Source organism: Lycorma delicatula, chromosome 10, assembly GCF_047948215.1.
Source record: "Lycorma delicatula isolate Av1 chromosome 10, ASM4794821v1, whole genome shotgun sequence".
NCBI classification, from domain to species: Eukaryota; Metazoa; Arthropoda; class Insecta; order Hemiptera; family Fulgoridae; genus Lycorma; species Lycorma delicatula.
Window position 1 is genome coordinate 78,261,712 of NC_134464.1, and position 17,156 is coordinate 78,278,867.

Consider the following 17,156-nt stretch of genomic DNA (forward strand, 5'->3'; position numbering starts at 1 on the left):
GCGTGGTAATTATTGTATGTGCACTTAACACATTTACATAGTTTAATCTTAAATGAATAACATAATTATTTTCATATTCTAACAACTTAAAAATTTTAATTAAATTCCAAAAAGCAAGGAAAGAACAAGCAATTCTTTAACATTATGACAGATAGTAACTTATAACATGGTAGTTTTATTGTATTTTTTTTTTCGTTTAATCTTCACATTATAAGTTACTTCCTGTTTGACTTTAAATGGTTTAAACCTAAAAAAGGTGATTATTTTTAAGTACTTTTGAAAAAATTTCTTTAAGGCCCAAAAAAGGATGAAAATATTAATACTGTAAATAATAGATAACATATTAGAATTTTATCTTTTTTAAAAAAATTAGTTTTGAAATTAACCAAAATGATGAACGCCAAAAAATAGACCCTTTCAGATTCAGATTAGGTTGGTATACAAATTAAAGTAGAAATAATCAGATAACTTATGACCAAAAATTTCAAAATAATGATAACCAAAATAACTAATGAAAAGTCACTATAAAATACCAAAAAATTTACACAAAAACTTACTTCTTTCATTTGATTACATTTAGCAATTTGTTTTTTTATATTTGGCACTTCATATTTAACATTTCTAATAAGTAGATTCGCTGCTTCAGCTAAATAAACATTATCTTTTTCATAAAGACTTAGAATTTCTTGCCAATCTTTCATACGTTGTGATCCATAGCGACCAAAAAGATTTTTTGTATCTGCTTCAGTTTCTTTTAACAATTCAACAATTCGTTTACAGTGAAAATAATTGATATCTGTAATCCAAAATGCAAGAATAAATCTTATTTAATCTACTCCAAAATCATTAAAATTTGCAAAAAATTATCTGAACATAATTTTTCTGAGTTATCCATTTCAAGCTAATTTGAGCATCCAGTCTGGAACAGTGGAACACGCCCAACTATCATCAGCATACAATTCATCACTTGCTCCAATTAAAATATGAAAACTTTTACTAATTATTTGTTTTTAATAGAAACATAAACTCTAGCATCATAATCTAGTACCTTAGAGAAACTGTAATGTTTTTCCCATGTCAATCGCTCAATTTTCAAACCTTCAGAAATCATTCGTAACCATAACTTTCTCATTAACTGTTCTAATTTACTATTGGATAGTAAGCACTATTTATATAAAAATAAAGGTTTTAACTAAAAGGTTTTTTCATATTTTAACTAAAGCAAGTAAGTGGTAAGTTTAAAATCATAATCAAAATAGTAAGTTAAGAAGATGATCAGTAAAGATTCTAGCCCAATAAGCAGCCTTAATTAATCTTAAATGAGTAATAAATTCACTTTCAATATAGAAAATAGCTTTCATGTGCAACCTTTTTTATACAACTAATAATTTTAATCAAACAGTAGTAATTCATAAACTGTTATGTATAATTTGGAACAAAATATCAATACCATTGAATGGAAATCTTATTATCATTCAAATTCATAAAAAAAAAGAAGGAAATAAGACACATTGTAACGACTGTAGAGTTATCTCTTCGTTTCCTGTTATAAAATTTTAAACACCTTTAATCAAAAAAATTATCAGGGACCATTAGTGTGTTTTCAAAGAAATATATCCACAACAAATCAAACAACATCCCATCAAAAAAAATAGAACACACAATGATAGGTTTATCTTTGAACAGAAACATCTGATTTTAAATTATGTGGACAATATTAATAATGCATTATGTGGACAATAGTCCATATAGTAGGTAATAGTAGAAACGTAGTTGAAAACAATCCCAAAACAATTACAGAGTATAGGGAAAAAATTAATTTTAAGTGCAAGAGAAATCTAATCATATGATGACAGGTAGGAGTTCAAATAGTAAGGTTAGTTTTAACATGAACAAGAAGTCATAAAATCATTGATAAATTTAAATACATAGGCCAGTGATTTGAAACTTTTTTATCTCCATGATCCCAAAATGTAAAAAAATATATATAATGACTATTTTGCGACTCCCACACCACAACCAAATGAAACCTAGTCAAAAATATTTAGCTGCAGCTGTTTGCTAAACTATGCTATGAAATAGGTGAAAAAAAATCCCTTTATTTCCACACGGGGTACATTTTTATTCAACAAATTTTCAAAAATTTTATTCCTTCACTATTTTTAATTTTGATGATATTTTGTATTTTACTACCCTTGTAGTGGCAAAAAAATTTTTTTTATATTTTAAAAAAAATTTTTCTTGAGTAATAGACTATTTTCTAACTTGCCAACAGGTAAAAACAGCCATTTTCATCGCTTTTTCCATTAGTTGTAACATTCTTATTTCACATCATACAGAAGGTCAAGAAGGGCTTTTTGGAAAGAGTAAAAATGGAATGTCATCTCAATGTACTCAAAATTAAATTTGTTACATAACCAAATCTTGTAAATGTTTATTGAAGTTACATTTTACAAATTGTTTTTTTTTCAAATTTTGAGCCCAAAGTAAATAATGAAGGGCTTAAGGTAACAGATCTGTTTTTTACCTTTTAACTCTTAGGTACTAGTAGTAATTATAAAAAAAATTGGACTGTTACAGTTTGCATTAAAAAAAATTCGTAAGATTTTGAAAATGTCTCATTTTTTTGGAACAGGTGGCAAAAATCTGAAATGTTTACAGCAATAAGTACTTTTTATGTACTTTAAAGCCATATAAAATTTATTTTGTTACTAAGAGGGGTCATCAAAACCACTAAAAACACTGTTCCTTTTAACTATCAACAATATATCCAAAAAAATTCACAGCATGTATTTTTTCAGATAATAATGTAGGCCTACTACACAAAATATTTTGATACATCTATAATGAGCTAGCTTATATTCCAGATAGTTTGTTACTTAAAGTACGACTCATAAACACAAACTCATGTTTAAACATGAAAGTGAATAGACATGCACGGACGTGAATGTTTGCGTATCCTGAATGTAAACATTGTAGAAGGCTCAGTTACTGTTTGGATTTCTATGTTACTGTGTGTTAAGCTGTATTGTTGCTAATATTAATACTGTGGTTAGGTAATGTACAATTCTTTATAAAGTAATTTTATTAGCAGTGAACTTCTTTCTCTTTTTTGCAATATCATATAATTTTACTTTTATTAATCATAGAAATTTTTATTTTAGTTATAGAGAAACTTAGATAAGACAAAGTGAGGTGCAATTGGTAGTTTTATAATTTATACTAACTGGATTGTTATTGTAAAAGCCCTTGCATTTTATAAAAACAGATTATGGTGTGTTCAATTGGCATTCACACTGAAACAGTATGTCACAAATTGACTTACAATAGATCTTAGGTATTGCACAATACTTCAGAGTTTACTGAACAGCAAATAACATTGATATCTTTAAGAAGTGGATGTATTGAAACAATAAATATCTGTACTTTTCATAAAACTAAATATTTAGATAAATATTTTCATATTAATGCGAAAAGTTGCTCTGATTCATTTAGCTGTCACACAAAACTGGTTAAAAAATCTCTTTCAAAAATATCTTTGGGACTTTCAATAAGCAATCCAAATTTAAAAGTAATTCCAGGCACAGCACTGTTTACAAAATGCTTAAACAAAATTCAAAAACCACATGATACAAAAAGCGAACTAGAATATCAAGATGTATTTGAGCCTCAATGTGTTATAGTCAAATCAGTGAATAAAGATGGTTCAACAATTGGCATCTCTCCCGTTTGGTTCAAAAATTATCGAGCAGCGCAAAGGAACCAATTTTAAAAAATAGTTATAAAAATAGCAGTCAGTTCCTTTGATTTAAATATTTCTACAGAAGAAACCAGCTTTGTACCACAAATTTATGCTAATTTAGGTAGGAAATATGAAAAATTAATCATTAAAATAAAGGATAAATGATAACAGTTACCATCAACCCAGGAAAAAAATTAATACTTTTAAGTTTATTGCCAAGCAACTGGAGCATTCAAAATGAGTTTAGTGTTAAGTCAGTACTTAGCCAGTCAATCCAAACAATTAGTTAAAATAAGTGGAATGTTGCCACAAAAAAGAAAATATTTTTTTAATACTATTTTTATGATACACTGTTTACGGTTAGAAGGAACTGTGTTTTTAGTGGTTTTGTTGGCTTCATTACTCGTCAATCCCTTTGAGTAATAAAATAAATTTTTGTATGGTTTTAAAGTACATAAAAAGTACTTTCTGCTGTAAACATTTCAGATTTTTGTCACCTGTCCCACATGTGATTTTTTGGGCCCCAAAAATGAGACATTTTCAAAATCTTATGATTTGGCGGTCATTTTTTTTTTTAATGAAGTACACTCGGTAACAGTTCAATTTTTTTTTTATAATTACTATTAGTACCTAAGAGTTGAAAGGTAAAAGACAGGCCTGTTACCCTAAGCCATTCATTATTTATTTTGAGCCCAAAATTTGAAAAAACAACAATTTGTAAACATAACTTCAGTAGACATTACAAGATTTGGTTAACAAAATGAATTTTGAGTACACTAAAATGAAGATCCATCTTTACTCTTTTCTAAAAGCCCTTCTTGACCCATTGTATGATGTAAAATATGAATGCTACAGCTCATGGAAAAAGTGATGAAAATGGCTGTTTTTACCTGTAGGTAAGTAAAAAATAATCTATCACTCAAGAAAAATTTTTTTTAAATAAATAAAAAAATATTTTTTGGCCACTACAAGGTGGGTATTTCATATACAAAATATCATCAAAATCCAAAATAGTGATGCACTGATCATTTGTTGAATTAAAATTGAATACCCCATGCAGAAGTAACATGGTTATCTCGATAGAAAATGTTAACCCAGTTATAGGAGTTGCGAGATGAATTAATAATAATAATAATTTTCCTGGATGAACAAACATTGTTCTCAATGTTTTTACAGAATAATGAGTATATGTTGCTGTTGGCTTACTTAGGGCATGATAAAAACATTTTATTAATGACAGACAAAATTCATGCTTTCATTAAGAAGTTTGATGATATCTGGATAATTTGCATTTAAAAAAAAATGTTCATATGTTTCCATTCTCTTCAGATTATATTGAGAAAACTTTAGATGAAGTCAGTATTATTTACCAATGAATATGATAGGATTACAATTTTCTGAAGGATGTGTTTTCAACATTTCAGATTTCAACATGCTTTAAAATTATTTTATCCCTCAGCTTCAACTGGTTGACATGGAATTAAATGCCATTTTACAACAAGATTGAGTTCCACCTCATTATGGTGTCAATAGAGGCCTTTTTAAATCAACATTTTTATGAGCAGTAGATCAGGGGGCTCCAAAATTCAGTCTCAAATAGAAATCCAGATTTAACATCCTGTCTTCCTTTGGAGCATCACTAAAGAAAAGATCTCCCATTTGTAACTAAGGAATTGATTTGCGTGAAAATAAAAACTGTTTTAAAGACTACGATCCTTCAACATGAATGGGAATGTCTAATTCCACTGGCAACTGATAAAATTGTGTTCAGACAATGGAGGAGCACATTACAGATGTAATTTAGAGTAACTTTTGCGTGTAAGAACATTAAATAAACTAATAACAAACAATTCATATTCATTTCTTTACACACTGAGGGACTTTGTAACCACGGTGTAGTTCAAAAAAAGGCATTTGTGTGTTCTAGGGAATATTATCAAAATCATTAAATAGGCTTTGTATACCTTTTTTAAGTTTACATCATCTTACCTTAAATTAAATTTGTTTAAGCTAGTAATAACAACAATAGGTCAAATGTAAACCATAATAACCTAATTCATATATTATACATATATTACAAATTACAATTTAAAAGTGAATATACTTACATGCTCCAGATAGAAGATTTGCAATTTCTGGATGCTGGGGCATATCCTGAATGGCATTATTGATTTTTTCTCTAATAACAAGAGCTTTCTTTTGCCAATCAGCACTACAATGCCTTCTACTTTGTAACCAATCAAAAAGTTTATTAGTATGAATATCGATAGGTATATCTTGTTCCTAAAATTATACCAATACAATGGAGTTAAACGAGTAGCAAATGAAATACTAAATAGAATTATTAACTTTTATCAAAGTTCTGTCTTTTACCAAAGACAGCAAACCTATAAAATAGTATTTATGACCAACTAGAATAAATAAAGTTGTATACATTTACAAACTCCACAACAAATATAACTTTGGTTAACAATCTAACCATGAAATAAGTCTACTTTTTTTCAGAACTAATTTTCTGAAAATCATTTTTCTTCAACTCAGCAATTTAGATAATTTACATACTACAAATAAATTAAAAACATTAATGAACATGCTCGGTACATGGTAGTAAACATGATGAACACAACATATAGTGAATCACTAATATTTGCTTTAACCCTTTCTAATGTCTTCAAAAATAAAAATTTTAAAAAGAAACCAAATAAAGTGAATATGAGAAATGTTAGCGTAATGTAAGAAGAAAAAGTAACAAAATATTGTGAAAGTAATTTAATGTTTAAAAATACAATCCAAATTCCATTTAATACACTAGTAAATTTACACTTTTTTTTTTTTTTTTTTTTTACACTAGTAAATTTTGTACATTAACAGTACAAATCACATTTTACAAAAATAAAATTACAATAAATAAACTTACCAACATGTTAAAGACCTATATTACACAGTACAGGACATTCGTTAAAAGTAAAACAATAACAAGAAGCTGTTAATAATGTTTATAACAATAAACCGTTTACCATTAACCTAAAAGCATACGGACAAGTTTATTCAATTTACGTTGCACATTCATGCAATGTAGCCAAACAAACGCCGTAAACAAAATTTCTAAAGACTAAATAGGTAAAACTTCTTTGAATACTATATATTAGTTTATGCATACAGCAAGAAATTTTTACTGAATAAATTTAAAATGCAATCGCTGATTTAACTTTACCTTTAAAAATTTGGCATTATATATATATTTTACTGTTGCTAATTTACTTGAAAAAATATTAAATAACTAATTATTTAAGTAGTTCTAAAATTTGTCATCATATTCTCAGGTATAAATTTACTTCTTCATTCAATTTTTAAAAAATAGTTACTTACAATTAAATAAATAAATAGGACAAATTAGGTCGTTGGTAACTCTGGGATTGTTCAAAAGAAACATTTAAATTATCCATTACATATTTGAATTTAACATACGCGAATTGCTAAATATAGATTTCTTGAGTTATTTTGGTAACTGATTTAATTTAATACACTTGGGTAACTGATTGCGAATTCTGGAAAATTTAGAAGTTATCCCCGATGGCAGTTGGAAAAAATAAGGGTTTGAATAAAGGTGGAAAGAAGGGCATGAAGAAAAAAATTGTAGATCCATTTACACGAAAAAATTGGTATGATGTGAAAGCACCATGTATGTTTGCAACACGATTAATTGGAAAAACCCCTGTAAACCGTTCTCAAGGAGTAAAAATGGAATCAGATTTTTTAAAACGCAGAGTTTTTGAGGTATCTCTTGCAGATCTACAAAATGATAGTGATGCTGAAAGATCATTTCGGAAATTTCGCCTTATAGCCGAGAATGTTCAAGGGCATTATATTTTCACAAATTTTCATGGGTTAGATCTCACAACTGATAAATTGAGAAGCATGGTTAAAAAATGGCAAACTCTTATTGAGGCATGGGTTGATGCTAAAACTGTAGATGGTTATTTGTTACGAGTGTTTTGTATTGGATTCACAAATAAGGATCAACTCTCTCAAAGAAAGACCTGTTATGCGCAACATACACAAGTTCGTAATATTCGTAAAAGAATGACTGAAAAAATTACAGAAGATATTACCAACAATACTTTGAAAACTTTTGTAAATATGTTACTACCAGATGCCATTGGGAAAGAAATAGAAGCTAAATGTCGAAGTGTTTTTCCTTTGCATGATGTGTACATCAGAAAAGTGAAAGTGCTAAAGCGTCCTCGTTTTGATCTAAATAAGCTTCATGAGCTCTATGAAGATGGGAAAAATGAAGGTGAAATAATGGGTGAAAAGACTGAAAGACCAGAAAACTATGAACCTCCTGTACAAGAGTCTGTTTAGTTTATATTTAGTCTCTACAAGCAGTTCTTTGAGATAGCACACTTAATTCCATTATCAAGAATGTTTTGGTTGTGTGAACTTTTTTTAAAAGGTAATTATTTTCTCTATAAAATATAAAGTAAGGCCTATTAAGGAATTTAAAAATTTATCAGAACTCTGTGATTACTTTGTAAAATATGGTAAATAATTTTTATAAAGATTAAAGTTGTAAGTTGTCCATTAAAATGAAATAAAGTATCATATATTATGCTATAAAATTAACAGAGTTTTATTTAGCCTTTATAACAAATTGACAAGAAGCTAATTATTGGCTTCTTTCTGTTATTAGCCATTATTAAATACCAGCAGTATGCAGGAAAACTGTGCTGCTTTGATGAATCTACAGTAATTTATTAACTACCACTTATATTTAAGCAGTTTTTGTTTTATTCATGCTTCACACATTATAATTTCAATATGTTCAGATGTGTTTATTATTTGATATGGTTTGCAGAACTTCAATCCTTAAACCCTACAAACATTTGAGAATATCTTAGTTTAATATATCTGTAAAACTTAAATCAGCTTTGCAAAATAAGTTCTCACTGTTAAACTGTTTCTCAGAATTGATTTCTAACAAGGTTTTAGTGTTACTTGTTTAGACAGAATTGTCTGCCAAACTTATGTCAAAGTTTATTTTATGCTGGATTCACTAATATCTGGTTATGCAATTGTTAAGAGAGGTAGCTTTTGTTTGTGAAAGGTCGGTAGATCAGTCTTTTCACATTACAGAATTTTAATGCTTCTGATATTTAAGTCATATCTCCCATCTGTAATCTGTTTTACAACTGTAATTATAACATTTTCATGATCCAAAAAACAAAGTTCATGTATGTATATGAATATTAAATTACAAACTAGTGCAGTAGTTCTTATACTGGTGATTTTTTTAGTTAGACAGAGAGATATTTAGAATGTGATAAAAAATGTTTGACTTGAATTTGCTTATTTAATATTTACTTGTACATTTTTTGTCAACTTTACATTTAAATACTTGAATGTGTTAAGAAGTGGTTCTTTTTAGTTTATGTAAAATATAAAATTAATATATCATTGTTGGTGAATCTGTGATTTCAATTAGAACAGTTGTCAAATGTTGCTACAGCAGGCAACAAACAAATATTTCTATAACTACTTGAACCTGCATACAATTTAATCATCAAAGAATACTGAGTAGTTGAAGCAGTTCAGTTTATTTCATAAGTATTGCATGCTTTGAAATTTAGCAAAACAAAATTTAGCAAAATATTGTTGAATGTTTAATTATGAACTGTACAGCTTCTAGAAATTGTAAATGTTTTTCTCCTAATATTAAAACAAAACTAAATTGTTACAGGGAACTGGAAAGAAGTGCTTTTAAGCATTTTAAAAAAGTAGCATTTATACTTTAAACTTTCATTTTTTTCTTTTTAATTATCTTTAAGATTAGGACCAATGATAATATTTTATTTGCTTTATTGAAGGGGTTGTATGACTTATCTGTCATGACCATGGCTGATCTATTCCAATGGCAATTAGTAGAATTATAAAGTTTTGATAATGACCTTTAAATTGTGCATTTACTTTTGTTGTATTTACTATAAAATGCAAACAAAAAATTATTTTAATATAAATAGTTGTAATAACACCTGTAAGCTGGTAGTTATCAAATGAATCAAACAATGCCGGTAGTGTTGTTCTAAGGGGTATCAGTTCTTAATATGTCTAATTACTCTACTATCAATGCTGATTATATTTAAAAAATATAAAGCAGTTTGTACAAAATTTATAATTTTAATTAATCTGGGTATTTGTACAGAAAAATGCTAATAATAAAGATGTAATGGTAAAGTTTAATTTTTCTAAATGTGTTTATTCTAAACAATCCAGTTCCTGAATTAAGCTAAATGGTGTGGCATTTCTGTCATCCAGTGAATTGCCAGCTATAAATAGTTTTTTTTTAGGCATTAAGGATTTATCATGTGTGTCGGCATCTAGGATATAAGTGTCCATAATGTTTACAATAAACTTAGTAGTCTCACTTACCAAATTAGGTGGATGGATATTTTTAATTATACAAAAAGTGAGTTGTATTAAATGTATAACTCTTAGAAGTTTAATCGTAATTTCGTAATGCTGATCTAGGGAATGGACTAACCTGTTTGTGGTAAATTGTAACATAAATCGTCCATTTCGATACAAATATCTTGCTATTCTGATTCATACGATAAAGCATTCATAATTGTATCAGTAATAAACATTACTTAATAAAACTTTCACTGCTAACATATCGTTTGAATACATTTATAAAGTATGCGATATAATGTGCAAGTTTCATAGCGATTTTTTTTCATTAAGACAAAAGAAATTAACCCATTTTTCTCCACTATAAGAATGTCCTAGAAATTATTCCTATCTATCAAATGGAATTCGTAAATACTTTTTATCTAGCCGTGTGGACATTACGCGTTAAACTTTTAAGTTTTGAAGTGGTGGGTTTGGTACGATTGCACGTTTGTTCCCCCTCCACTTGCCTTTGTTAGTTTTTTTTGTTATTAGTAATTTGACGGCGTTAAGTGTCACTAGTATTCTTATTTACTAGTTCTAAGAGAGCATTGGTTGAGAAATGCGGTGTGGAATGAGGCTTTGAGAGAATGATTTAAACGTATTAAATTGGTAGGGGTATGAATGTGTTAGATAATTTTGTTAGGTACTTTACAAATGATCTTTTTATGATTTACTGTATTTCCCTGTTAAAGAATACATTAAATGCAATGTTTTAATTGCTTAATACTTACTGTTATTTGTTACAGAATTCTAAATGATTTTATTTTATTTTAATTTATTAACCTCATTAAGGGTGCTAACCTCAAATGTGAAATTGTTTAACCGTAGGACAGCCATATCGGGTATTTATTTCAAAATTAATTTTTTATAGTTAACAGTAATTATTTAATAGGTAGCTATAAAACTAGTAATATATATCAAGATTGTAATAAAATGAAATTAATGAGACAAGTGTTATGGAGTCGAGCATTGGGATTTATTTTGCTTGTGTGGTTAATTTTTTTTTTGGTTTCTGTCGGACTTTTAAAACATGAACCAGATCCTCAGACTTCCCAAAGGATTTCTCAGGCCTTCAAGGAGTTGCAATTATTGCATCAGCAGCGACTTGAACTTAATCAGTTACTTAAGGATTACAATGCGGGGTAAGTATTGAAATATTTATACTTTGTTTTCTAGGTTGTATCTATTTTAATAATAGTTTGAAAAGTTTTTCTATTTTTATTTTCTCATCTTGATAATATTATTTTTTTTTATTTTTAAGATCTGTATGTTAAAAGTTTTTTCATAATTGTATCAATGTAATCATGTAATAAAATTTTCTTATTTTAAATGTTTTCCTTTTTACATGTCGGTCTATAGTGGCTGGCTGGCAAGTGTCAGTATTTTGTCTTTTACTGTGTTGCAACATGACCTATTCCACTCAACAGATAGATATACTAATTTTTTATAAATGCCCTCCTTATCTTCCCTAGACTTTTTATATGTTCAGTTATGTATGGGACCTTTTCAAAATGCAAGCCTATGTAGCAAATTGTGTAGAATTTAGTTAATACAGCATAAAACCTTTATTATGAAGCGTAGCATGAAATTTATTCTATTTTTCTAATTTGTTATACGTTATGTATTAAAAAGATTAAGATGTATTAAAAGTTTTATTCGTGTTTAACATCTTACTGCAACACATGATATCTGGTAAGGATATAAGGTAGTCTTGTCTACCTTAATAGCTATTTTACTACTATCAAAATTTTAAATAAAATAATGTGATATATTAATCAAATCAAAAATTATCTTAAATTTTCAGAAATTTAACACATGATTGGTACATTCATTGTTTGTTTATGTAAATATACTAATGGCTTATTTATTTTGATATAAGTTTGAATTTTGATACACCTGTGATATTGTGTTTTGAATAATTTAAATATTATCAACATCAGCTAAAAACTTTGCATTACTGCTAGCTTTCATGTTAAGTTTCTTCAGATACTGCCACTGAAATTGCTGAGTTTTGTGTGTGATTGAATTTGATGCTGGGGCTTGAATTAGGTTCAGAAATATGTCTTGTTGTTTACCATGTATTTAAAAAGTAGTGTAAGATTCAAATTTTGACAGATATCAAATTGTGTTTAGCTATTTATTGTGTTCTTTTGTATGCTTAGAACAAATTCTTTTTTGAGGTTTACCTTATGCTCTACATTTTTGGTTTATAACTTTTTCATCTTTTTTTTTTAGAATCCGTTCACTTCTTTGCTTCATTTCTCTTTTATATTAGTATGTTGCTGTTTTTTTTATGCCCACCTGTCTTTTTTTATCTGAAACTCTTAACACAATTATTTAACAACTTTTGTTGACTACATTATTTTCTTCTTAGGGTGTTTTTATCTCTTTGTTTGCCCTTAAAAATAAAAATAAAAATTGAAGATCCTGTTCATAGTAAGTGTGTGTGGATATTGTAGATCATAACATTAACTCATCTCATTGCTTGTCACAAAAAGATGATGTATGTAAATATATATTTGTGCTTTCATAAACTTAATATGGCTATCTATTAGAAACCATCTTATATGACAACTTTATTATGCTCTTTATGGAAATCTGTGTGAAGGATGATAATTCAAGTATTGTATCGTATAAAACTCTTAATTGATGAAACTTTAACCCAATTTACTATAAATATTTAATTGGTTTTAAAAAATATTTAGTTTCTGGGTCCAAAAAATACGGACTATTTACATCAAACTGTCTTATTCTTTGAATGTAAACTTATGTTCAAGAATTCTGAAGTGTTGCAATATGTGATAATCTTCATTTCTAAGTTTTCTTTATAAATCTGATGATTGTTGCTGAATAAAGTCCCAAAATTAAGTAAAAGGACCCATCTGCATCAGTAGTCATCAGTATTTCTTTTTTGTTTTCAGTCATTTGACTGGTTTGATGCAGCTTCCCAAAATTCTGTATCTAGTGCTAGTTGTTTCATTTCGGTATACCCCCTACATCCCTAAGAAATTTGTTTTATTCCAAACGTTTATTTTTTTATTCCAAACATTGCCTGCCTGCACAATTTTTCCCATTTACCTATCCTTCCAATATTGAAGTGACTATTCCAGGATGCCTTAATATGTAACCTATAAGTCTGTCTCCTCTTTTAACTATATTTTTCCAAATGCTTCTTTCTTCATCAGTTTGCTGTAACACCTCTTCATTTGTCACTTTATCCACCCATCTGATACTCCTATGGCATCACATTTCAAAAGCTTCTAATCTTCTCTTCTCAGGTACTCTGATCATCCAAGTTTCACTTCCATAGTGGTTTATATATTATTCTATATTATTTCTACCACATTTCATTACTTTTGCTTTGTTCTTGTTTATTTTCATGCGGTAGTTCTTGCGTAATACTTCATCCATGCGATTCATTGTTTCTTCTAAATCCTTTTTACTCTCAGCTAGAATTACTACATCATCGGCAAATCGTAGCATCTTTATCTTTTTACCTTGTACTGTTACTCCAGATCTAAATTGTTTTTAACATCATTAACTGCTAATTCTATGTAAAGATTAAAAAGTAACTGGGATAGGGAGAACATCCTATGTTCTTCAATTATTACTGTTGCTGTTTGGTTCCTGTAAACGTTTGCAATTGTTCTTCTATATCTGTATTTGAACCCTAATGTTTTAAAAATTATGAACATTTTATTCCAGTCTATGTTATCAAATGCCTTTTCTAGGTCTATAAATGCCAAGTATGTTGGTTTGTTTTTCTTTAATCTTCCTTCTACTATTAATCTGAGCACTAAAATTGGTTCCCTTGTCCCTATACTTGAAACCAAACTGGTGTTCTCTTAAGACTTCTTCCACTCTCCTCTCAATTCTTCTGCACAAATTCTGTACAGAAGTCATCAGTATACAGTACATTAAAGTGTAATTTCACTTACTCATACATTCCCCATTTCACATATAAAATCTTACCCCATTTTTGGTATTAATAATAATATGATGTTATTATAATAATGAGTTTCAAAACTCACGAGGGAGAATTACGAATAAAGACAGCATTATTTCTCATGCAATATTGTGGTGAAAATATTTTTTTGTGGAAGGGATGATATTGTGATATATTACTGGGTTTATTACATAGTAAGCAAATATACTCGTATTGGTGACTTTTTCAATAGTTTTTTTCCTTTATGACTTATATATGATATCAATGAATTAACATAAAAAGGTTTCTAAAAATTTGTACTATTTACAAAATTTTCAGAAATATTTATTGGATTTATTCAGTTATGAAACTGGCACTTTTTGAGTGCAACAATCATTTTGAAAAATCAGCATGTTTTTACGTGTCTTATTTAAATATTGTATTGTACAGTAATATGTTATAAAATATACTGTTATTTTTAATGGTAGATGTGGTGTCTGCCTTTCATCCATAGGTTGGAATACTGATCAGAGCTGGCATTTTTTCACATGCTATAAAATTAATTTATTAAAAAAAAGAAAAAAGTTGGATATATTGACTTGCTGGAGTTTACCGGAGGAAGAATAGATAATTAAATAAATTATGGTTTCCTGTTATTATCTGTACCATTAGTGCAAATTATTCATTGAGTAAATACTTTTTATAAAATATTGAAATTTGATGTAATATACAATGAAAATTGTTATACAGTACTTATAAATGTATTATCAGAAAGAGTCTAGCTCAGTGATTGTGTTTGATGTATCATAATAATTCAGTTTAATCATGGTCTAGAAGATATCTTTTTTACAACTATCACATTAAATCAATTCAAAACATCCGTACAATTCTTTCAGAGTAAAGGAATTTTACATAACCATCAATTTAAGTACAAATGGACATGAAATGATTTTGTAGTCAAGAGACAAATCTGTTAATTGATAGTGCAATAAAATAGATTGCAGTACAAAATTTAGGGGTGAAAGCATTCATGGTTTGATTACATCAACCAATTACTTTTTCAGACTAATATAATATTCTGTATATATTCTAGAATTAAGGATATTATGATTACAACATGGTTTTTGGAGCTCCATGAGTGCTAATTGGAACCGTAACTAACTGAAAAAAAAACTACCTCCTAGTAGAAGCCTGTGCGAGTTAATTTGAAAAACCCTTTGAAAAATTATAGTCCAGTTAGAACAGTCAAAATTGATGAGTCTTGTTTTTTAGGGGAAAATAACATGGGGGATATACCTAAAACAAAGTGTCTTTATAGCAAATTGCTTTGGCACAAATTTTTTTTGTGTGCACTGCCAGATTGTCCTGATTTTTGTGGACAACTACAACATTGTAAATGTATTCAAAATAGCTGAACAAATATTTGTCAGATTTCTAGCAATTTTATCCCTATATTTCCAATTCACCTGGCTTGCAGTACTAATAATAGCATGGACTAACCGGTAAAATTGTGTGGGTCTTTTCCATATATATATATATATATATATATATATATATATATGTATGTATGTGTGTGTGCGCGCGCGCGTGTGTGTGTAATTATCAATTATTATAAAAAAATAATAGAATGAAATTATTTACTTACTGCTTGGTTTTATAATATTTAACATTAGCCTGTCAGGAATGTGCACCGCTTCATCCAATATAAAAAATTAAAATAAATAAATATATGAGCTCCTTTCCATATACAGACCATAAATTCTTTAATCGGCATCAGCCAAATGCAGGAACAAGCATGATTACAGAATGCCACATGATGATGTTGAGGTTGTACTTATATGAACTTGTATGGTGCTAACAAAATTCTGACAAAGCTGATTTATTCAGTAAACTTTTAAACAGTGTGGTGGAATTTTGCCAACCTGAATAAAAATAAAAATTTTATTTTGATTCATAAGTCCTTAGTATTTTAATTAAATATTTAATTATTAGTGTTGTGTCAAAAAAAGTTAAAGTAAGTTTACTAATGAATGAATGAAATTTCAAACTTTGAATTTAATTAAATGAAGATGTACAACACTTGAAAAGGTATATACACAATTTTTCTCAATATATAATATATATTATTATGTATATCGTAATCAAAAATATACATTAAATTTATTTATAAAGTTTTTTAAATGTATATTGTGTGCATGAAAATATATTTAACTGAAAATTCTTTCTTTCCCTGATTATTGTTTTTATAATGAGGCAATTTTTAATTGTATTTGAATTAAATAACTGTCTTCTATTATTTAAAAAATGTAATTTCAGTATTTGTATGAAAACTTATAGTAATTGGGCAAAAGATTAGCTTTGATTAAATTATTTGTTGATTATATATATATATATATATATATATATATAGAGAGAGAGGTTTAAAGTAGGTGTATATTATGTAATAATCACTGTTAAATTCTTATCAATTTATTCAGTATGGCCTAACTAAATGGTTGTTTACAAAGAATTAATTGTATCAGTCAGTATTTTGGTGTTTAATAAAAAAAAAATATTATAATCAAAAAGATTATAATCAAATAAAAATAATGATAAATGTAAAAAATATAGGTGTATGTTATAATGTTACTTGTTTAATAGATATTGGATGTTTTTTTCTGATGAATTCAGTGTTGTGATAGGAATTGTTTCATTATCTATTATAAAAAAAATCGATTTGACATGCAGCAGACTGTGTTGCACATTGAACAAATTGAATCATTACATCAGTTAAAAATTGGCTACGTGTATTGTTTGATTTATATGATTACATTAATGGTATTAAATATAATAAAACTTATTAGAAGATTTAATGAATCTTATCAATTTATATTATAATAAATCCTTTAGAAGATTTTTATTGTGAGCTATTTTAATCAGGTTTCACAAATCTTAAACTGATATCTGTAAAAAAATAAATAAAATGTGTATAAATAGTTCAAATAACTGTTAACATAATTCAATTTTTCAAACCATCTCTGAGAAATGTTATTAGACATT

The 17,156-nt window shown here is 27.8% G+C and overlaps 2 protein-coding genes and 1 pseudogene across 2 annotated transcripts in view; 2 read left to right on the forward strand and 1 right to left on the reverse strand.

Annotated features, from left to right (window-relative positions):
- Nucleotides 1-6,811, reverse strand: part of LOC142331414 (CDK5 regulatory subunit-associated protein 3) — a 48,050-nt gene extending 41,239 nt beyond the window's left edge. Inside the window, exons 1-3 of the mRNA XM_075377299.1 lie at nucleotides 6,660-6,811; nucleotides 5,851-6,025; nucleotides 558-796 (exon numbers count right to left, since the gene is read on the reverse strand). Of these exons, the coding sequence (XP_075233414.1) occupies nucleotides 558-796; nucleotides 5,851-6,025; nucleotides 6,660-6,665 (420 nt within the window). The 5' untranslated portion in view covers nucleotides 6,666-6,811. The remainder of the gene's footprint in view (nucleotides 1-557; nucleotides 797-5,850; nucleotides 6,026-6,659) is intronic.
- Nucleotides 6,812-7,315: 504 nt separating this feature from the next.
- LOC142331220 (small ribosomal subunit protein eS1 pseudogene) lies at nucleotides 7,316-8,107 on the forward strand (annotated as a pseudogene).
- A 2,597-nt stretch (nucleotides 8,108-10,704) lies between these two features.
- Nucleotides 10,705-17,156, forward strand: part of FucT6 (alpha-(1,6)-fucosyltransferase 8) — a 120,951-nt gene continuing 114,499 nt past the window's right edge. The window contains exon 1 of the mRNA XM_075376662.1: nucleotides 10,705-11,334. Within this exon, the coding sequence (XP_075232777.1) occupies nucleotides 11,126-11,334 (209 nt within the window). The 5' untranslated portion in view covers nucleotides 10,705-11,125. The remainder of the gene's footprint in view (nucleotides 11,335-17,156) is intronic.